The following is a 24,893-nucleotide window of genomic DNA, read 5'->3' on the forward strand; positions in this document are numbered from 1 at the left end:
CCAACATGCCAATTCTGTAACCATACTGCCCACTACGGAAAAACATGCGCCGAAGCAACTAGTCAAAACTCATCTACTACAGCCAACAAGCAGCCACCGACACCTTCAGATAAACCAAAAACAACGATCCAATTAAAGAATAATGCAGGTACAACGACCACGACAACCGCTCCCAAACCAACAGCTAGCATTGCCAATAAGGAAGCAAATACCGATGAAGACGGATATACAACAGCGACCCGTAAGAACAAGAAACATATAAGAACCTCTGATCGTGAACAGCAAGAAAGCAGTACCGATGACGGCATGGACGGGAACGATAACGTGAGAGAAGGCAGACTGAATGACACCCAAGCGGCTTCACCACCAAGGAAAAAGATCTCAACACGCAGCAGCAAACTGCGTCAACAAGATCTGGCAGACCGACATTCTTAGAATTTATTTATTTTTTATTTTTACTTATTGTAAAAAAAATAAAAGACCCACGGCTCAATTGTGCTAACGCATTGAGCCGTTTCAAATAAAACTTTAGATTAAAAAAAATATATAAATAAATGGTAACCTTAATAAAATCACTTCAAATTAACCATTACACAAGGTTGCGAAAGAAAAATATATTTATATTGGTGAATAAAAAAATATTTCTAAAATGGGAGTACCCTCTTAAGAAAAGTGAAGGTGCTAACCGATATATAGGCGCATTCAAATTTCATGAAATTTTACTGAAAAGTACGGAATCAACGAGAGACAGAAAATACTTTTTATTCGCCATATTTGGATTTGGGACCACTGCGCGGTATCATTCCCGCACATGTGGTATCTTTCCCGCACATGCGGCATCTCACATGAATAGACCTTTTGTAAAAAAATATTCATGCAAACTTGATTAATTCTGGAGAAAATTTAGAATAGGACGTAAGTAACATTAAGAGGCTCTTTCTTTTTCGATTATTGCGACGTCACTATAGCACTTTGTGCTAATTTACCAGTACATATCAAAAGGCGATGGTTTTTACTAAATTATTGTGCAAAGAGTCGAGTATTAAATATCGAAAAGACCGAGTAAGGAACAGAAGAGAAAAGCCCCAAAGAGAATCTCTCATTGTTATTTACGACCTATTCTAAATTTTCTCCAATTTTTTTTTTGACAAAAACAATTCCTATGTATTCTAGATACTTACAGCAATTAATAAAAATGTTTTAATCATATATTGTTTGGTTTACTTTAATGCGGGATTGATTATTGGAAATATGCGCTATCTCTCCCGAAATTACCATGCTATCTTTCATCAAGGTTGACAAAGGTCCGATGAAGTTTTAGCCAGATTCGTCGACCACATATTTTTTCACGATGCGTAGTGCAAATTCAATCAATTTCAATATACTAATGCAACATTTGAACAATATTTAGCAATTTGCACTATGAAGCTGAGATTGAAACATGATTGTGATATTTGTATACGGAGAGCAAACAATTGGAAATTGAATTGTGTGAAGATTTATTTTTTCTTTGACTGTAGTTTCACATACCAAGGAATCATTCATCGAGATACTTGTATAAATAAAATAATTCACATCTTCTGGTTTCTCATAGTCGCGGTTGCTCGAAACTGACTTTTAAAGGCATAAAATTAAATAACAGTATATTCACAAATCTTAGACTAAAACACTTTATGTTAAAGATTTTTTCATTTTTACTAACATAAAAGTTGTATAACCAAACCGAAATAGTTCTTACGTTTGTTTTGCCAGACAAAGTCATTATTATGTATAATATAATACTTGGCTACTCACACGTGTGATCCCCTGAACACAGAGGCCGGTAGGGATAGTTGCTTGCTTATTTGTAAAGTAAAAGATTAGGTGGTAGATTAAAATCAATGCTAGCTTGTAATAAAAATCAACAATCGATAATATTGCAAACACAATAACGGAAACTAAAATTTATTTACATGAAACTAAGTGATTTAAGAAGCGAATCTGAAGATCGCCAGAAATAAAAACAAGAACCACTGAAATTATTTTAAAATAAGACCAATTTATCTCTGGTTGTGATTATATCACAGACTAATTTATTCTCCCTCTCCCTCTTTTTCTATCTCTCAACTTTGCTAGCAATATTTTGCAATCCTATTTCTTGTATTTAATTAAACAGAGAAGAACTGATGAGAACAAAATAGAAAAGGAAGGGGTTCAATGGAAAGAATTGACATTTTGTGGAATATCTATACATAAATTAGGGGGAATGTTTCGATTGGCTCGCTAATGCATACTGTTACGATCGGTAATTAAGTTAGGAATAAAGGATTCTATACAATAGGAAACTCACACGAATGGATAAAATGAGTGAAAGCTTGCTAATCAGGGAATGCTTGTAAGAATACATTGGCTTCAGGTGCAGATCATTAGACATACCGCAAATCCCTCAGGTACTTGAACAGTTATTGGCATTTGAAGGCGATAGCATTGTTCTAATTTTATGTACTATATTAGTTTAATAACATCAATAATATATTAAAATTACATTTACAAGTGCGATTACACGAGAGAAATTTACTAATAGGTACTTCTGGAATACTCTGACCACGAAAGGAAGAGCAACAACATCACACAAAACTTAGTGACACTTAATCGGCAAAGGCCTCCGATTCAAGATATTTCACAAATCAAGATTAATTTAGTAAACTTGTATTGAACAAATCGAATTGAACATAAAAGGCACCCTTCAGAATATAGAAAACCCTCTCGGTTGAAAGTGTTTACGTTTATTTCGTGGCCTTTATTCGTCCTTCTAGCGGAATATATTACGATGAGTCTCTCTAACATATATCCTTTTTGCGCTACCGAAGCGAGATAATTTTTGATTGCGTTGTGTTTGAGAATAATATGGTGAAAGCCCCCAAAATCTCATGCTTATTAATGTTTGTTTTTTGTTTGATCATAGAGGTTATTTTTCACCTCTTTTTCGGGTATGAAAAATCAATAACTATACGTGCGGGTGCGGGGTTGGGAATCGAACCCAGGTGAGCTGCGTACAAGGAAATAGATTTACCAACTACGCTATGCCCGCCCAATGTATTGTTTGTTATTGCAACACAAACTGTTCTTTATTTAGCGTCTTTAGTTCGTCTATTTGTGCTGTTTGAGTAAATTATGTGGCGCCATGGTCAATTAGAATACAAAAATACCCTAATTATTTATGCAAAGGTATGCGTATTAGTTTGCATGCGTTTTATTTCTCAAGCTCACCAAGTATATTAACTTCAACGTTGTTATCCTGACCTTTTTAGTCCAATTCCTATAACTGCCTGAGTCAGAGCTACCAACGAATAGAGTGAGCCGCATGCTTTAGTGTGCATTGTCTTAAGAGCAAAGAAATCATTCTGTTTATTCTTGCCGCTATGACTGAAACTGACGAAAAATAAAAATATGGGCTTGGAAAGTGAAGCAATGAATATGAGAATGAAAGTTTTACGCTTATTCGTCATCATGCCCGTGTCTCGGGTGAAAACTGTAGCGGCACGCACCGGCCGGCTTCTTCATTAGTTAAGTAGTTTATGAAAATATGTGCCAGATAAAGACTGCTCTTCGCGAGGCAACAACATGTTGAATGTTTCACAGGTCGCTGATATTTGTGAAGCAACATAATTCAGAATAAACAATGTTGACGAAGATAATTTTCTAAATGTAGGTACTGCTTTTATAGGGCAATTTTTTGTATGCAAATAACACTTTCCATAGTAATGTATATCTTTATTGTAAAACTTCGGAAATCTTTATCAGTTATTTGCTAAAAATTGTAAACGTTTCCCCGCATTACTATCATTGAGTTTACATACAATTTGTTTATTTTTCTAGGAATATTAAACCACGTAAAGTGACGTAATGCCTTCGCTTCGCGAGTTGTAGTATGCAGTGAAGCAACGCTCAATGTTCATCATTCTCATGCAGCAAGATGAGGGTGAAGCATTCGTCGTATTGTTGACTCGTGTATTATATCGGTACACGGAAAAATAAAACAACCCAAACAATAAGTTCTTTTAACTTAGTTTTGAGTTGTGCGTCGCTTTCGCACTTATTAGTGTTGTCAAAAACAAAACGAGAGGTTCGACTCAGTCGAGGTCTTTTGTGGAATAAGGTACTTTTGAGTTGTTTGGGGTATACACAAAATTAGGTCAATTCAACTTAAATTTTACTATATTGAATTCAAGGTTGAGTATCAATGAGTTGTGATCATCGTTAGGTGGAATGTTTCGTATTGCTTAACCACCTCAATCACGTGGTTGAAAGTGACAGCGTTGATACAAAGAGTGCGGCACTCGAAGTGTAACCTACCAAAGACCATTCGCGCAGCATCAGCTGTCTATAAATTAGTTAAATGGCAGTTCGAAATATTGTTTGCAAGCGTACAAAAGCATTTCGTCAAAAATGAACGCAAAAAAGTAAATAGCGATGGAATTTAAAAGAAAGCGTATATTATATTTAGCTGGACCACAAACAACTTAACATATAATAACACTAGTAGCATCGCAAAATGGCTTTACGAAGTGCCAATCAAATGTCCAAACAACTGAAAATATCCGACTGCAGCATCCGAAGCACACTAAAAAATGAGCTCAAGGTCAAGTCTTATAAGCTCCAAAATACCCTTTATCTTACACTGAAGCAGCAACAAGTTAGACTTGAGAGAGCGAAGTGGGTTGCTTGACTGAAAGCGATCAAATTTCGAACATAGTGTTTTCTGACGAAAAAAATTTCAAATTGAGTAAATCGTAAACTTTCAAAACGATATGATTTACTTGACCCGCCATTCATATGAAAATTTTAGTCATCGGTTGGCCACCAGGAGGCAGCGCCCGCTACAAATGGTTGGGGTCGCTGTAACCGCAGATAGGCGCTCTACAATCGTTTTCATCGAGCCTGGTGTCAAAGAAACTGCGACATATTACAGGGAAAGTGTTTCGCAGGCTGCTTTGAAGCCGTGGGCAGACAGACATGTCGGTCGCAGACCTTGGTGGTTACAACAAGACCCGGCACCATATCACAAAGCGCGAGTGTACCAAGAATGACTGAAAAACAGCGTTTCGAACTTCATTTTGAGCACACAGGGGCTCTAATATATATTCACCAGGCGCGAACCCAATGAATTTTTCTCTCTGGGCCTTTTGGTGAGCTAGGTCCAAAGTAAAAAATACGTCAGCCTCGAGACGCTGAAGAAAGCTATTGTCCGAGAGTGGGTCAAAATACCGGAAAGTCCCATTCGGTCAGCTTGCTATTCGTGTTTCACCGTCGCAAGGCCATAGTCAAGGTAAAAGGTGGCCATATCGAGCAAAGGTGAATTGATTATGATTTTTTTATTATTTTCGCCCAATTTGTACTATGAAGTAAATAAAAATAATAGCCCAAACCGAATTTGTGGCCTTTTAAATTGGTCACACTTCGAGTGCCGGACCCTGTATATAGGAGAGGATTTTATGGCGATAATGTGAGTAGAAAGACCAAATAATTACTACCTGACTTTACAATTCAAATCACACGAAATTAAAACGCCCGCAATACCCCCATGCTGATAGGGCTTAGCGTAGGTGTTCGAAATGGGTTTAACCAATGAAAATATTATCACGATGGTCCGGTAGATCTCATATAAAACCCATATTTTGGTGCTTTTTATGAGTTATGGAGACTATTAAATGGTGTTGTGATGTTTGTGAAATTTGCCACGGATCATATCTATGGTGATGCGTGGTATCCAGTAAAATCCTGACACAACTTCAGATATCACTCCCAGCGCCTTATGTACCTCTATCAAACCAATCTTTGAACTGCCATATCGCAGGTCTCAGTTACCTGTGTGAGGTGTGGTCCTTTGGCGAGGCAGCAGGCTTGGGCAGATCTAACAAGTTTCCCAGAAAAACGTAGTATCAACGACGTTGCATGTTCGCGAAGGAAATAATACTGCTTGGTCACGGTCCAATTTGCGTTCAGTACGGCATATCTAACATGGTGTAATTACAGAGTGTAAAGTGTCATCTTAAGCTCCAGTTGTCTTTAAATAATTGTTCCACTTTCCGAATAGATGCTCTTACAGGAGTGCTATCTCCACGATCTCGTGGCACCGGTTAGGGTAAGAGCAGACTTAGGTAACCAACTGCCATGAGATGTTCGGTCGTATGCTGATTCTATGCTTCATGTTGAGAGCGGTTTATCACGAGGGTCTGTCCTATTAGGTTAGGAGCGGGTCATAACAGCATCCGACTCGAAGCAGACGACTGAAGAAAAATTGTATTGTTTTCTCTAACAGGAAATCAATGTTTGAAATTCCTATGCAATGACTGTTGGTCCTTTTGTAACTATAAGCTTAGTACAATAGGTACAAAAATACTTCATCAGCTATACTCTTCGCCTCTAATTTTGAACCGACCCAGTTTATTTGTGTGTATGTGCAATGTTGCGTATTAATCCACCTACCTATGCTTGCTGACAAGTGGATCAAACATAATCGAATGCTTAATTTCAACATACTAATACGGGAACATTTAAAGATGCCAACTACTGGGACAACTTAATTTTAATGCACTTCCAAGACAAACACGCCAAGTGGACTTCTTCCAGAGACTAATTAAGACGGTGGACTAACGAGATGTCCATGACTCAAGAGGTCCTAAGTCATGTAATAGTCCCTCGAAATGTCAAACAGAAAACGCGTTGATAATCGAGGATACTTTGCTTTTCTTTAGTGGATGATGTTGTTTTGTTCTGACAAGTAGATGTGTTCCATACTTCTGCTAGGCAAATTCCGAATGTTCTGATATGAAAAGTGCTGACAATGCAGTTGTGTAACCCGGAATATCTACGAAATGGTCCGCGATAGCACGATTTTGGGAATACGTTATCTACCTGATGCTGTTTCCTATCTTAAAAACTTTTTATTGGAGCAAAGTTCCGTCGCTAATTGTTTGTAGAGATAGTCTTTTATGGAAGCAACCCATCACAGAGACCTACGTTTCCGTCGTCGACTCGTCCGCAACACTATCGATTTAGAACAGATTTTCTGAGTATAACCCCCCTTTAATGTTAATGAATACTGGACTTTGTTCCGGCTTTGTCTATGATAATACTTTTCTAGTGACATATCTATGCCCATTACGACAAAAAAATCAGCATTAATAATAGCATAACGTCCCACGTCATTACATCCAGAAGAAGCAGCAACACAAATATAAAGGCGCACAAAGTGTATGTCATAAGCTCGGAAAACGTAGTTGTGTGAATCCTTATGATGACGTTTCGTACGTAATGAAGTGCATTCGCTTACGGATTCTATGTTGCTATGGAATCCATGGACACGGACAAAATCATAATCTGGGTATAATGGTGCATACTAACCGCATTACTCAAGACTTAATAACACAACAATGGTAAACTGTTCACTGTACCATTTCGCACTTACGGAATCAAATTTAATTCCTCTTGTATGGTTGGTCCTAAACTCCACTTCACACATCTTCGTATCATTTTGCCGGTCGGTTCTCCGCTCTCGGTGACGTTGCATAGGTGAACACTGCATATTGCTCGTAAACAATAGCAAGTCATGCGACAACGATCCTAGCAACGATCAATAAATACCTACTACCAACTTTACGAGCCTGATAGAAGGCCAGATCATAAAATTGATTCATTTAGATTGGTAGAACATAAGGGACCGTGTTATCACAACCACTTCAATAGATCTAGTACACACTCTACCGTAGCATTTTACGAGTTTCTTCGTGAGTTGGTAGTCTCGATTAGTCTCTTCACGGTCCATTTATTAGAACAACTTTATGCAAAAAAATTCAGCATCTCTGAAACTTCGGAATATGAAAGAATGGACTTTCCGCTTTCATTTGAAACTAAGATCAAAATGATCCGTCGGGGGGTCTAGAGCAACTTTTTTTTGAAGTTTTTTCGTAACAATATTGGTTTTACTACTCGAACTAGTTCATATTTCTGTCCCTAGATGGTGTTTTAGACATTCTGAAAACACTAAATGTGAGAATTTGATAGAAAATTTAATTGTCTACAAGTTTGTTGACAACTAAAAATTGATCTGAAATCACCCGGCAAAATTGTTAAAGATTTTAACGATTATATCTAAGATAGTTTCACATGGGGCCTAGTGGTTTGGAAATATATATTTTCTCGCACTTATTTCACTACCAAAAAATAATTGGGTGTAGTGACATGAAAATATTTGACGGGATTCATTACAAGTTCTTCGTTGACAATTCCTATCGACCTTCTGAAAATTAGGATGTTTGACAAAGACAGAAAACTATTTGTGCTTTTGGTTCAAGTTTGTAATCTTTCCCGATAGGTTCGAAGGAACTACCATTCATCGGAAGGTATTGCTTAGTTACAAGGGTTTGCTTACATTTATGTTTTAGAAAGGACCATACGTCGCATAATTTAGGTTATGATCGTTTAAGTCAGCTATAATAATTCTGTTCAAGACGAAATGTTGGGACACACAGTTTATAATTGAACGCAAACCACAGAAGTAACTGTCCAAATTAGTGGTTAGCGTGAAACGATTCATTCAAATTTTTTCCGCGAAGTATATTGTGGCAGTTGGATTTTACGGCCATTTCCTATCAATTATGTGAGAAATCGTTAATCAATTGATCCTAGATTATGCGAAATGTATTATTTTTGAAAACAAAATATGATTTGAGTACAAACAGTACAAATCCACGAATATATCCCAAAAAAAAAATATCTTGATCCAAAACCTCAAAGTTTTTTGTTCACTGTTTGTCACATTGAGTTAATTTTGAAAAAGATAATCAGCGTTTTTAACCAAGTATTGCAATGAAATTCGCAAAATATAGCAATGGTGTTAACAGTTTCATTGAGTTTGTTCAAATATAAAGGTTGAAGTTCAGGACAAGCGAATTTTATACGAAGATGCTAACAAAGTAGGAGGTTCATGCAAGAATAGTTATCAGTCATCCCCGAGAACAATCGAAAAAATGAAAAAGAAAGCATACATGATTGAAAAATCTGTTTCTGCGGGAGGAATCACTCACCAACTTGGAAAAAATATTAATATCATACTAGTTTGGTCAACACTTATCTAAAACTTTTCATCCCAAAAACGAAAACGAAAACATTTGTCAGCTTTTTAACTTAATGTAGAAAAAAATTTGAGCTCATTCGAGAAGCTTTACGACAGTTTGCAGGAACTTTTTGCAAAGGAGTCGAAAAAATTGATGTTGGCATATTTTTAATTTCTTTCTTAATTTTGATTATCATTTCTGTTAGTTTTAGGTCGAAATTTATGAGCATTTACTCTCTGCTTCAAATTATCCCCGAAAAACCTCATTTGGACGCAGTTGTGGTACATTTGGAGGGATATCAGGCTTTTGTACAAAATATATACCATAATCCTCCAATACACCAAAACTTTTTTTGGCATAATAGCTAAGTGCCAGATAGGGCGTTCGCTGCCATTTTGTTCACATGGTATCTCCTAGTGGGTCGAAATTAACACTGGATATTCGAAATAAGTGTGCCTAGGATATGACGTTTAGAATGGTGCTTTGCGCAGGGTTGGATTTTTGTTTTAATGCTGGAAGCGTTGTCCAAATTTCATTCCGCATACTTTAAAGACAGGTATTTGACAAATGAAAAAAGTGCGTGTGAATTGACTTACAAACCACTAGGGTTTCTGTGAAACTAACTTAGACTTAGACTTCGTTAAAATATTAAACAACTTTTCCGGATAATTTAAAATCGGTTTTTAGTTGTTAACAAAGTTGTAGACAATTAAAATATCTATCAGATTCTCACTTTTAGTGTACTTCGAATGTCTAAAGCACCATCTAGGGATGGAAATATGAACTAGTTCTATTGTAAAATCTATGTTTTCACGAAAAAAAACTTCAAAAAAAAGTTGCTCTAGACCCCCCGACGGATTATTTTGATGTTGGTTTCAAATGAAAGTGGAAAGCCCATTATTTCATACCCTGAAGTTTCAGAGATGCTGATTTTTTTTGTACAAAGTTGTTTAAAAAGACACCGTGTCTTCTTCTTCCGTTTACCGTTGACCGTACGCAATTTGGACAAAGCATCCCTCTGAATGTGTTGACGCGTGTTTAATGAAGTTACATATTTGTTTGATTGTAATGTTGCTAGATTTACTTTTAGTAGTAGGTCTGTACGATTCATAATCTAAAAGGCCTATATAAAAATAAATATCACGAGGGACTTCCGCTCGATGTGTTCTGAGTCTAGAAGATTATAAGAAGTTACTGAAACTCATCCCTCCAAAGTCTGCCAGCTTCCGCAATGACGCTGATGTATCTCGCTACTGGTGACTCACAAGCAATAATAGCATTCATATTACTAGTTGGCTTCTGCACAGCATGTAATGTTGTTCGTGACACAATGCAAAATATTTCGTTCTGTTTGCTATAGGTATGTAACGCTAACTGCCCATTGCACTCTCAACCCATGCTACTTCAATACAGTGAGATTTCATGATTTTTATTTTACTTGTCAGAAATCAAATCGCTCGCTGAAACAGCTATGATGTGGGAGTGGGCGTAGCGTATTGGTAAATCGATTGCCTTGTACGCAGCGCACCTGGGTTCGAATCCCGACCCCGCACATAGGGTTAGAAATTTTTCCTAAGAGATTTTTCTAACCCGAAGAGGCGAATGACCTTAAGGTTAAAACCTCTATAATTGGAAATAAAAAAAAACAGCTCTGATCAATTGGTCGGTGTTAAGTCAGACCGAACTAAGTCGCAAAACATAAAAAATGAGATAATGATTGCACTGGATAAAGAATATCGTCAGCTACATTTGACTTTTGTCAGATTTGAAATATGTAACAATGAACAAGAATTATAACAAAAATTAATTTCCAATCATAATGTAAAGGATGCTGCGATTCAAACTTTAAACTCGTTTTTCTCGAAATCAATATTTTGTCACTTGGTCTTTTCACCATCCTTTAGCACTTCAGTATTTTAGACATACAAAGGACATAAATGCTTCCGGAGGCATGTATGTAAAGGCATAAAAAAATCGTTTATGAAAATCTAGTTTAACTGATTATTGATCACGTAGAGGCGAATCCACTGCATCGTCTTTGGCTTGAGGTGTGTTGTTCTTGGCTTGAGATGTTATTTTTGTGCTGTTCTGCCCAAAATCAGTTTCAAGTAGATAAGGAATCTTATAGAACATAGGGCAAATGTGCGATTATAGGCAGTGTTGGTCGCATGCCAAACAACCGGAATCGATGGTTTGCTTATATCTCGGTTAAGATCAAGGCAACCGATGCAGTGTCGATTGGAAAGGGAACGTTGTAAATGCATAAGCAGCGGTTTTCCCTTTTGAGTCCACACTGCCGTGGCAGAAGATTCCTGATCCCTGCTGGGAGAAATGCAAATATGTTTCTTGCAAAGTTATTGATGCAATGTGCAAAACTACAACTTTATTTGCAAACCGATTTAAATGCGTAGCGAGACGTCTAATTTCTATATATCTTTACTACTTTCCTACTCGTCGTCTCTCTTCCTTCGTGGCAATTAGGGATTTGGAATATGCAACGACACCAGGGTTTAAAATAAATAATGTAAATCAAAGAAAAATATTGATTAAATTTAGTATAGTTGAACTTTAACAATAACCAAACTAGAACTGTGTAAATAGACATGACAAAAATAAATTCGCCGCAGCCGCCAATAAGAGTCCAAGACAAAGGGACAATGGAGCGTACGCATATTGACTGACTAACTCTCGCATATTGCCCTTCCATTGATATCGCTAAAACTACTATTTAAACATAGAGGATAGCTTTTCTTCCGAGGAATCTGTTAGTTTGTACGTTATATGGCAACTGACAATATGAACAAAATTTTGACTAAGTTCCTTTAGAGGAAATCGGCTTCAACGGTTAATCTGGGACTACCGGGTTGCGTCAGCTTCGCGCAGTAAAATCACAAACCAGCTCGTTGTCGCGTATCGCAATAGGAGTAGGAATTTCATAACATTTCTTAAAGTATATAATATGTACAAAAATCTAGGCCAACATTAGTGCCTCCTTGTTGGTAAAAAGCCACACATATTTTCTTATGAAAACAATAAAAATGTGACAAAATATACTTAATACTCTCGACCGATATCCCTTTCGTGTCTGCAGTAGTATTAGTTATTAGGGTTTTTATGCTTGTCAAAAGTTTTTTCGTTCAATTGTTCTTCCCACATTTTGTTTGCATATACACACTTATTGTACTAGGCTTAGCTTTAAAGTTTATTTTTTCTGGTGTCATAGTTTCTCATATATTCATCTCTTTTTTTAAAATGGTTACTATGTTTGTATTTGCCCTAAAAACTAGGTTCAATCGGAATAAATGTACATATATTACAATAATTTTCTTAGATATACCCTAAAATTCTGTAAGTGTGCATGTGTTTTCTGTAGCCGTGTTTGGATTACGATGAGAGTCTTAGGCGAAAGTGCGATTTGTTAGGTCAATTGATTGGTAATTCCGCCTTAGGTGTGTGAAATGTGCGAGTTACTTATATTCATGAAAATGACCAAAATGTTGTGGTTTGAAAATAAATGCTCTAACCTACTCGCAATTAGAAACCCATTATATTTGATATGACTTTTTCTGCAGAAGAAAACATTCGTCAATTTAAAAATAGCAGACAATATTCCAAAAATGACAGAGAAATTTGTTCGCAATTCAATAATCATATCGTTTGGACGGTGCGTGAATACATATTTTGCTCGAGCAAAAAATTCAGTTCGATGTGCATGAAAAAGTATGAAACATGAGGCGATGTAACAGTATTTAATTATTTGTCTAAAGCATATGTATATGTTTGAATCGAGGTGGTTGTTTTACTGATTTTCTGCAAAGCAAATATTTGATTACATTTGATTTATACCGTAGTACCATTACACATTTACTTGTTTCTAGATTATCAATAATAAAACATTATTACCTCGAATCTATTGGTGTTTTCTGTTTGTTATTGTGATTTTTTTAATTCGCTTATCGAAATCTCGCATTAATAAGCCCTACTTTACGATATTCGGTCCAATATGGGCTTCTGACTACGATGTGATTAGCAGTTGCAGGAAAAGCCACTATTTTATGTTTTCTTGGTAGCAAAAGCTGTCACATCGTAATTTTCTTAACGCGCATCTTTATCCATTGTGCCAAATGATGATCGACATCTATCAAATTGTTTATATCGATATGCGAATGCAGCATTGCTTAGAATGCCAGATGTACGTTTTTGTAGAGCCATCTATTTTCTTGTCCTTAAGTAAAAAATGATACATCGTTCATACAAATTTGTGTGATTTAGTTGTTTAGTGGCATTGCCACGATTTATTCGTGTGTATAAAGTATGAAAAAATTAGGTCATTTGATTTATCTTATCCGTTAAATATTAGTGTACTGCGTATTAGGAATCATCACTAAAATGTAACGTTTTAATATTTCCACTACTTTGTATAAAAGTAGTTATCAAAAAGAGGAAATAGAAAAAGTAAACAAAAAGTTTAGGAAACTAGCAAAAATTGAACTGCATTCATTCTGTCCCTATGACGAATATTCCTAACGTTTTTGCAGAAATTATCGTTTTCCATAGGGAAAAGATACTTGTCCGCCAAGAACTCTCCGCTCGCTCTTCACTACTACAGTTAACAACTAATCATAAATCGACAATCTACCACACAATACACTTGTGCTATACATACAATTCGATTTAACAGCTGCAGGATCATCTGAGTTTGTTTGCTATTTGGTGGTAGGTTTACTTTAGTACTTCGACGTAGTTTTCTGGAATCAAACCAGACTTGCCATTCAGTGTGCCTTCCAGCCAGCCTGGTTCATTGGAACGCTTTACTGTAAACAAAAAGAAAGAATAATTACACGCGATTAACAAAATTAACATTTAATGAATGAGACGAAAGCTGCAAACACGTGATCGGAAGAAGCTTGAACGAATCAACTAAGAGTATATTCAAGTGTTTTCTATTAACTGTTAACCCTTTATTAGGACCAGAGTTCAGGGTTAGTAATGTATGTTTTAGTTATATAAAAATAAATCTTTCAATTAGTTTAAACTTTATTTACATTTATTTCATAATAAAAACTGTTTTGAAAAGGTGTCAATATAGTTGCCACAGCCTGTTAAAAACATTTCATGGTAGGTACACTATTTCTGAAAGAAAATATAGGGAGAAACTCACACAAAGTTTGCTAGCTGCCGTCTTGCCAGTTTTTATGTAATCATTTTTGTATTGGATAGTTTTACTGTTTTTACCTCCACCTCTATGTAATAAAGTGTATATAATATACCGATTCCCAACGCACATCAGTTCGAAACTTTATACCAGTTTTTAAATAAATTTCATTTTAGCCTGCAATCTATGGTTTCATTTTTCAACTAATCCTCAGAATCTCGGGGTGATTTACTACTAATCAAGCATTAAATAGTAAACCACCTTCATTTCTCTTTGAATTTTTGATCCAGATCCATTGCACTATGGTCCCAAAGCTGTATTTAGGAAGACAAAACTGTTTGCGCCTAAACCGTTGGTTTTAGATACATAGTATCATCGGCAAACTTTCTTGTCGATTTTTTATATTAGTTGAATTAGGGTGGTCCTTGTGGTTAGGGTGTTCAAAGTATCAACTTCTTAGATATGTAAAATTCAGCTACATAATGTTCTACAAAGTTATAAATCAATCAAATTGAAGCAACTTTTCTGAAGAAACTATGTGGCTATCTCTAATGGTTCATGTGCTATGATTTTTGCAATATTTAAGGTAGGGTGGTTCTTTAAAAATTGGTTTTCTATAAATGTCTTTTTATGTGTTAATTTCTCGCTAATATTTTGTTCTAGAGGTTTTTAGAACTTTTGAAAATACACATTTTTGCCGAAGCAATAAAGTTTCTATCTCTTTTGTTTGCATAGTTACCGGCGATTTTCAAAACAAAAATGGTTTTTTTCAAAGCTAAATATCTTCCAACATTGCAAATGGATTTTCAATTTTTTTATTTCATTTGAAAGATAGAAACTTTTTTAGTTCTTGGTGAAAAAACTGCGGGAGCGTTATTTCTGTAAAATAAATAATTAATTTTTGAAAATGGTGTATTTTTCAACAAAAATCGTTCATAACTTTTCAAATAGACGAGATAATAACTTTGTTACTTCAGCAAAAATATTCGCCATACAAAGTTCCAAAAGTGCTGCAAACAAACTATTTACGATAAATCAATGTATGAAGTGACAAATGAGAAATAGTGATTTTAAGGGGTCACGTTTCAACGTTCAATCTCTTATGGTTAAATCGACTGAGAAATAGTCATTGAGTGTGATAATACCGAATGGCATGGCAATTCTATTGGATTTGTAAACGTTTTTAAAAGAACAATCTACCGTACATCTAAATAGTACAGTGGATTTACAGTATTGTTAGCTGCAAACTATCGCTAATTCTAAATCGGCCAACAAAAGTTATCTATGCTCACTATGCACTATGCTCCGTTTTGGTTTGGACTAGTGCTCAAAACGAGTGCTAGAAAGAAAATGTTTTAGTTCACGTCTTGTTATCTTAAAATAAAATTCTTGAAACGAGTTTGTTATTCATAGCAGCGGAAATTATTGTATGCTTTTCCAACATTTATGCAATGTTTGAAAGTATAAATTAATTATCGACTATAATGACGGCTGTGGGTAGGTTAAGGAAAGATTATCAATTTTTTGTTACTTCAAAACAAATAAAAGTAAGAGGTCTGAAAATCGGTAACCGCGAATTGGTAAAATAACTCATAAAGCATAATTCCCTAGCATCTATATAATGCATGATGACGGTACTTGCTTTATTGGCCCCATAATAGATAACTTTTATTTAGAGTTTACTATAGTACGCTATTAACACTATTGTGAATTCACGCTAACATGTAGTTGTACGGTAAAATGTTGTGTTTTCAAACAGTGTCACATATTCAATAGATTTTCATTATAACACACATTGACTATTTCTCAGTTGATTTTACCATAAGAGATTGAGCGATGAAAACGTGACCTCTTAAAATCACTATTTCTCATTTGTCACTTCATACATTGATTTATCGTAAATAGTTTGTTTGCAGCACTTTTGGAACTTTGTATGGCGAATATTTCTGCTGAAGTAACAAAGTTATTATCTCGTCTATTTGAAAAGTTATGAACGATTTTTGTTGAAAAAATACACCATTTTCAAAAATTAATTATTTATTTTACAGAAATAACGCTCCCGCAGTTTTTTCACCAAAAACTAAAAAAGTTTCGATCTTTCAAATAAAATTAAAAGATTGAAAAACCATTTGCAATGTTGGAAGATATATAGCTTTGACAAAAACCATTTTTGTTTTGAAAATCCTGTAACTATGCAAACAAAAGAGATAGAAACTTCATTGCTTCGGCAAAAATGTGTTTTTGCAAAAGTTCTAAAAACCTCTAGAACAAAGTATTAGCGAGAAATTAACACATAAAAAGATATTAATAGAAAACCAATTTTTAAAGAGCCACCCCACCTTAAATATTGCAAAAATCATAGCACATGAACCATTAGAGATAGCCACACAGTTTCTTCAGAAAAGTCGCTTCAATTTGATTGATTTATAACTTTGTAGAACATTATGTAGCTGAATTTAACATATCTAAGAAGTTGATACTTTGAACACCCTAACCACAAGGACCACTCTAATTCAACTAATATAAAAAAAATCGGCAAGAAAGTACTAACAAAGTTTGTCGAAGATACTATATATCTAAAACCAACGGTTTTGGCGCAAACAGTTTTGTCTTCCTAAATACAGCTTTGGGACCATAGTGCATTGTTACCTATATTCGCTCCGGTTTCGATTGACATACATCAAACATTAGGAAGATTGACGTTTTCAACGGGCGGTGGCAACTATATTGCCACTTTATTTTAATTCAATTTATTGTTTTCTTTGTAATTTTTACCCCTCATAAACCAGGGTTTCGGATAAAAGGTACTATTTTCATAAATTTTCGCGAATTTGTAGGACTTAAAGTATTAGGCTTAGGTTTTCAAAATAGAACTGTTTTATCGTCCAAAATGAATTTTCAAAAAACTTATCATCAAACTGAAAATTTTTACTGTATCTCAGTAAAAAGCAATAGGAAGATTTCGTAAGATTAGAACACTTATCACTTCATATTCCTGCTTTATGAACGAAACAAAACGGTGGCAATATAAATACCACTGTGAGTTAAACCATACAAGACACGGAATCAAGGATCTAATGCAACTATGCAGGACTATGCAACTGGTAGAGTTTCGTTCTAGAATGTCAAAGCAAAAACGACATATGGCTTTTTTATGCAATGAAAAGCGAAAAATCAAATCATTGTTACAACATAGCGGCTTGAGCCTTCGTTCGAACCGGTCACAACTCTTGATAGCTCCTAGTTTACCTAGAGTTTTTCAACAGCAACAGTCTTTCTCAAGACAACCTACTTTTTCTACTCAATCAGTTTTTCACTAAGACATATTTCAAGAATAATTCAGCCTAAAGAAATATTTATTTCTACCATGTCTGGGTCATCACAGAAAGACCGTGTACCAAATATTAAACATAAACGAAAAAGGGTAACTTATCCACCCGAAAATTCAATTTAATGCAGCAACTCATGTGATGTTTTATCCGAATGTGAGCCTGAGGAAATTTGTAAATTTCCTGAGAAGAAAAAGCAATCGCCTCCGCCGATAACAGTGATGCTCTCCGACTTCAAAGCCTTTCGAACTGAGCTTTCAACGTTCCTTCCGGATGTGAAAGCTTCTATTAAGATTGGCCGAATAGAAGAATGTCGAGTTACAGCAGGGGACTTTATTGGCCACAAACGACTACTCCAGTATCTTACGGAGAAGTTATATAAACAACAAGGTCAAAGTTCGGACGAAATATCCAACGAATTGAAAAAAATACTTGGCTTTTCTCCTTCACAAATTATTCTTATGAAGAGAAAGGTTGGCGGCACTAACACGCCAGTAAGCTCTGAAATTATCCAGGAGCTTTATTTAAGGTTGAACAGAGAATGGGCAAAAATCGAAAACGAAAAAAGCATTTTCCCCATACCGTGTGTTAGATCGTCATAAAAATCAAGCAGCAGTACTGTAACAATATTCTACATAAGCTGATTGATTTTTATGAAGATCTAACACGCGGTGTGAAAAAAGTGCCTTTTCATTTTCGATTTTTGCTCATTCTCTGTCCAACTTTAATTCATTTTAACTGTAATGAGAAAAATAAATTTAAAGGGTTAGAAAAAGCACATTTTATGTTCCACGTGCGAGTAAAGTTGGAACATTATAGACGACATGGGGGCAGAATTCAAAATCTGACCAAACTGCCAAGGATTTGTGCACGGCACAAAAAATTGTCATTTGGATTCCAAATGTATGATGTCCAAATGTATCCAAATGTATAAAATGTATGTATAAGTGGTGATAAATCGCACACAACGGACACTTGTCCGGTGAAAGAAACCGCAAAAAGTTTCATATGCGCTAATTGTAGCGAAAACCATAAATCGAATTTCTGGGCTTGTCATATTCGAGAAAAAAAAATATAGATTCTCGTTCAAAGCAATAAAAACAACAAATAAAAATAAAAAAAATCCCTACTTTTCATGTACACTTCTAAAAAACAAATTTAAAAGTAATACAATTTTAAATTGGGGTAAACCCGTGTATTTATGCATAGGTGCATATAACCTACCAGTCAGCTGATAGCTACTGACGAGGAGAATCCCAAACACAATAAATATGACTTAATTTGAGTTAGGTTATATGCACCTCTGGATAAATACAGGGGTTTACCTCAATTTAAAATTGCATTAGGGGAGACTGAGGAGACTTGATCCCCGGGGAGACTTGATCCCATCATTGTAACTCAAAGGCGGATCAGAATACATTAATCGAATATACTATAAAGTTGCCTAGTTTTATCTAAACATTAATTTCATTAACACAGAAAAAAGAAATTGGACTTTTGTGTAATCGAATTTTTACCGATTTAAAAAAAAGTCTCAGAAGAACTGAAGAAGATTTATTTTTCAAATTTTCAAACTTTTATAAAATTGATAAAATCACACACTACATACTCTACTTTTGCATACAGAATTACAGGAGAATGTCAATTATATGAATACGTTATGATTGAGCTGATTCTTTTGTTCAACTATATTTTTACTAAAGTTTGCTGAAATAGATGTTATGGGTTCACTTGATCCCTTCAAATTCGTGGAGATTTGATCCCCTTCGTCATACTTCATACACACCACTGAGAATAACCACACCACCAATTCACACCAGAACAATTGCAGTCATTGTTGTCATAAAAAGATGTCAAAAATGAACGCTTCATCGTAAAGAAACATAACTGTAATTGTTTACTACAGTATACGTAGCAACCATTCATCCCACATTTGACGTTCCTCAACCATAATAAAGACAGCTTTCAAATAATTGCACGGAGATTTGGGGAACAATATCTAATCATAACAATTTAATCAATACTACAATCCATTTATAAAATTGAATGGGATAATGTACCCGTTTTTGCCCTATTAAGAATGGTACCACATTATTACTACAATAATTTTATTATTTCAGCTTCTTTGATTTGTTATTAAGGTCCATTTTTTTATTTAGATTATAGAGGTTTTGACGTTAAGATCATTCGCCTCTTATTAAGAGACAATATAATAACAAAATTGTCTTGAGAATGGTGAAAATCTTCTGTTTGAGCGCAGTAAAATCTCTAATCGAGTACCCCCAATATCGCAATACCATTTGAGTCAATGCGTTGAGCAAAGATGGCAGACGCTGCTCTAACCAAAGGCTTCACATGGGTAGGATGATAGTAGAAACAGGACAAAAATAGGCTTATTACCCTACATGCTCTTTTAAACACGTTTTCATAAAGGAATGAAGTGTCCCCAAATTAGGGATCGAGTCTCCACTAATCTAAGAATTTTCCATTTTTTTGTTGTTTTCCAGAAATGCTCATAGCTCATGTCCAGTATAATATTTCCATATAATTTTTTTATGATTATTAGTCATCCCTAGAAACAATATAAAACTACAAAAAAATACATAGTTTTTTTTATCATTCCACGGAGTTGGACTGAAAAATAAAAAAGGGGATCAAGTCTCCTCAGTCTCCCCTACTGTGCCACGTTGGCGTGTAAGCCACAAACAGTTTTGGTTCAATTTGGTCCTTGTTAGTAAAAAAACTTTTGTGCAAACCGGGACATCAGTCTCGATCAATCGTTTACTGTACACATAAGTTATTGATCTAGTGTCTAGCTAGGGGCCCAGTCAGCTGTTAGGTACTGACGAGGAGAATCCAAAACACAAAAAATACGATTTAATTTAAGTTCAAACGTGTTAATCCGCTTCAAAATAGATTAACAACTTCTCTACCTATACAAGGATCTTCCATATCTGTCACACCATCCCACAATGGTGTGTCATCTTATGTTTAAGTGGCAGGTAACACGGCCAAAATAACAACTACCACGCCTCCAATCTCGTTTGCAGACAACGCTTCCTTTAGTTCAATGGATCTAGGTAGCATAACGGAAGAAAATTTCAATTTCTTGCAAGAATATATGCTACAGTTAATGATTGCTGTATTAAATTCTACCTCCATGTTTGAAGCTTTTCAAACTGGATGGGAATTTACTAAGAAAATTGTAATGAAATTAAAATTTAATATTGACTTTAAAAAATCAATTGAATTGATTAAATTGGAATGCTCGTTCATTAAAAACGTGCGAAGACGAATTTTTCAACTTCTTGAGGATAAATAATGTGCATATAGCCGTTGTGGCCGAAACTTTTTTTTTAAACCAAATATTAAATTGAAGAGTAACTCTATTCATTCATTTGTTATTCATCGATTTGATTAAATTGTTGGATTCGGCGTAGGAATCGCAGTAGCGTCGAATCAAACATTACGTCATACCGTCTCTTGACGCCAAGGTGATCGAGAATTTGGGTATCGAAGTTGAAACCAATCTTGGTAACATTTTTATTGCTGCAGCGTATTTGCCGTTTCAGTGGAGAAAAATTAATTTCTTGAATGGAGACTTACAAAAACTTACAATAAATCGGTCGAAACTCTTCATAATCGATGATTTTAGCGCTAAAAACCGATCCTAGAATAATGCTCAAAGCAATTCCAACGGTAAACTACTTTTAAGTGATTGCTCTGCTGGTTATTATTCAATTTTGTTCTCGAATGGACCTACGTGCTTATCATCTGTAAGGAAGCCATCGACAATTGATTTGGTTTTGACAAGAGGTTAAAATATTCGCTCATTCTCACGACAAGCAGTTCATCGAACAGCTTTTTCATCCTTAGTAGGCACGGACCCAACTTTTCACCTTTCAAGAAATTGCGAGAATTTTCTGACAATGCAGTATGGAAGCGTGATAATTTCGCAGCTTCGAACCTCATGATAAATTAAGTTCAAGAAAAACCATTAATATATTACATTATAGAATTTATTTCCCCACATTATTGCAGTATTTTCATTCTAAGGATCTGTATCTACTCATTTTTGTGATTTTTTGCGAAACCATTAGTTATTCGGCAGTTTTACATTAGGCGCGAAAATATCATCTCATATTATACCGCGGAAAAGATGAGATCCAATGCTGTCTTGTCGAGAAAAGTTGGAGAGCAAACAATGTTCCATCGTATGTTTGCTTTTTTTATTGCTGGTCAAAGTAGGTGAAATATCGCCTTATTCTGTTCACGATTGGGAAAATTGTAAACTCTGGTTTTGACAGATTAAAACCACATTTGTAGCGAATCGGTTACACATGCTGACTTTGATTTCTGATCACCTTCCAGTAACTTTTTCAGTTTCTCAAGAAGCTGTTTCAATCCCATTAGCACAAAGCGAATTGGGAAAGGTACAAAACTTATATTGAGAATAAGTTTAATCAAGATCATGATTTACCAAATAAAGCTGACATTGATACGGCATAACAAAATTTAAGTGTTTCTATAGTTGATGCTACAAATTTATCTGTACCAGCAACACAGATAAAATTTAATACTCCTATTGTTGACTTCTGATTCGCTTGAATAATGTTCGAAGACGTCAACGTTCTCGCGATCCTCCTATGAACTGTATCAATCAGGATCTACAAAAAATAAATTAAGCATATATTCAGCTCGAAAATTGAGATTGTTGAAACAAACTATGATGAGACAAAATCTATCAAAAAAAGGTTAAAAAATACGAAAGCGCCAGTGATTTTCACACTCTTATTGAGAACCTTCCCGAAATCACCATGTGATACTTGGTCAAAATATTCAACAAATGTTTTGAATTAGCATGCTTTCCCAAAAAATGCAATGGTTATTCCTAATCTATTACGGCTATTCCACTGGAGTTGCTCTACTAGACATAGAAAAAACTTTCGACAGTGTTTGACACAAAGGATTAGTTGCCAATAAGTGGGATTTCAATTTTCCAATTCACATAATAAAAATAATTAAAAATTATCGTACCAACCGCACCCTAGAGGTATCTTATCAGAATTGTAAATCTAATAAGCTACCCGTTAAAGCAGGCGTCCCTCAAGGGTCAAGCGTCGCACCAATCTATATAATATTATTATCACTGATCCTCCAAATCTACCCACAGGCTGTAAAAAGTCACTTTTCTGTGATGATACTAGCATCTTAGCCACAGGTAGAAGTCTTCGTATTATCTGCAGTCGACTGCAACGAAGCTTGAATATTTTCAAAGATTACGGTAGACTGTTCTTTCTAAAAAGTTTACATATCCAAAACAATTGTCATGACTTTCGGCATTATCACACGCATTAACTATTTCTCAGTTGATTTTGCCATAAGAGATTGAGCGTTGAAAACGTGACCCCTTAAGATCACTACTTTTCATTTGTCATGTTATACATTGATTTATCGTAAATACTTTGTTAGCAGTACTTTTAGAACTTTGGAAGGCACATATTGTTGCCAGTGATGTACCAAATCGGGTTTTTATAATTTTGGGGAAAAAACCCAAGGTTTTTTCCCGGTTAAAACGGTTTTTTCGCGGGAAGATTGGGTTTTTTGCAAATTTTTGATATTTTAGTAATTGAACATTAATGTATTGTTATCCAAACATTTTTATTTTATTTATGAGTATTATTGTTATAAAGTTTTGCATGTATATGAATTCTGAATGGTTTTCCTCGATTGAATCATTGTTATAGCGGTGATCCAACATTTTTTTACAAATATTGTGGTTAAATAAGGGACCATTCATAAATTACGTAACGCAAAAATTGCCCAAAATTGATCCCACCCCTCCCCCTATGTAACAAATTGTCACAAATTTTTCCATCCCCCCCCCCTCCCCTGTTACGTAACAAATTCCAAGAAAAAATTTTTTTTCTTCGATGAAAACATGTTACGTAACGATCTAGTTAACACCCCCTCCCCCTATGTCACAACTTGTCACAACTTGTCGTACCCCCTCCCCCCCTCCCCCCTAAAAGCGTTACGTAATTTATGAATGGTCCCTAAGTGATAAAACTTTTCAACACGTTTTGGGCTGCGTTTCTCACTGTGAATGCACCTAAACGTACTAAACATTTTTTCTACTGTTGCTGATGTAGTTGATGCCGAAAGAATTTGGATTGCGATTTGTGAGATTTCTGATTACTGTTCATACGAATGTCAAGGCCACTCCCTTTTTTGCATATTACTCATTTTTACTTTTCACCGAACTAAATAGGTATTTTCTAAATTTTGTGTGAATACCTACCTTATTTCGCTAAAAGTATAGCAACCCCTAAAATGAGTAACAAGCAGAATAAAAGTAGTTTTGGCATCACACGATTATTCTAATTTTCACTAGTCAGAGTAACAATGACTATTGTTCCCAGTATTATATAAAACAAGTTGGAATATGGAATGGACCAAAATAAAGTCGTAAAACCAGTTTTAAATATACTAGAATGTGAAAATTGGATTTGAACTTCAAGGTTCAAAATCGGACAGGAGCTATTAGATTATGTCATATAGAATAAAAATCGTAAAAAAGTACATCCGGTTCTTACAAAGGACTTTTCTCTTTTCTTTATCCATCTTTTAATCTTGAATGTAACGTTGTACGGAATTTCCTGTGAGCGAATTATACTGGAAGTTCATACTTGCCGACTTTTTTGGGTGAGAATATTCTAAACGATTCTCATGCTCAAGGATCTCTGTCCGATTTTTACGATTGATGTTAATATTCGATCTTTACATGCTAAGATATCTGGAGTGGGTTCTACAAAGTATGTTTTATCCTTGCGACTTTTATTTTCGGTCTCTCAAATGTAAATGCAAGATTCTTGAACCGTCCGGAAGTCGCACTTATGGCCCACTGAACGAGCAGCCGCTGGTGCCCTAAGACGATTTCGCTAGATTTTCAGAGCAACGTGCACTCAGTGCACTAGCGCGACTGCCCAAAGGTTAAAAAACATCAAATGAACCTCATACATTCGATAAAACGAAAAAACCCATATTTCGTTCGGGTTAAAATGATTTGGGAAAAAACCCGGTTAAAACCCAAAAATAAAAACCCGGGAAGATGGAATTTTTCCCATCGGTACATCACTGGGCGCAACCAATTTTGTCTTCCTAAATACAGCTTTGGGACCATAGAGTATTGGTTGCTGAACAATTGAAATTATTTAAAAAATTGCAAAGTTATTGCCATACCAACCCAAACATTTGGCAATTTGTGAACAACAGCTGACAATGCTGAACAATCATTAGAAATTTGTCAAC

At 35.3% G+C, this 24,893-nt stretch overlaps 1 protein-coding gene across 3 annotated transcripts in view; it reads right to left on the bottom strand.

Annotated features, from left to right (window-relative positions):
• Positions 1-1,482: 1,482 nt before the first annotated feature.
• LOC131693368 (rho GTPase-activating protein Graf) overlaps positions 1,483-24,893 on the bottom strand; it is a 115,773-nt gene continuing 92,362 nt past the window's right edge. For all 3 annotated transcript variants that reach the window (XM_058981129.1, XM_058981131.1, XM_058981130.1), the window contains one exon: positions 1,483-13,912. In XM_058981129.1, the coding sequence (XP_058837112.1) occupies positions 13,821-13,912 (92 nt within the window). In that variant the 3' untranslated portion in view covers positions 1,483-13,820. The remainder of the gene's footprint in view (positions 13,913-24,893) is intronic.

The sequence above is a fragment of the Topomyia yanbarensis genome, chromosome 3 (genome assembly GCF_030247195.1).
Source record: "Topomyia yanbarensis strain Yona2022 chromosome 3, ASM3024719v1, whole genome shotgun sequence".
Taxonomy (NCBI): Eukaryota; Metazoa; Arthropoda; class Insecta; order Diptera; family Culicidae; genus Topomyia; species Topomyia yanbarensis.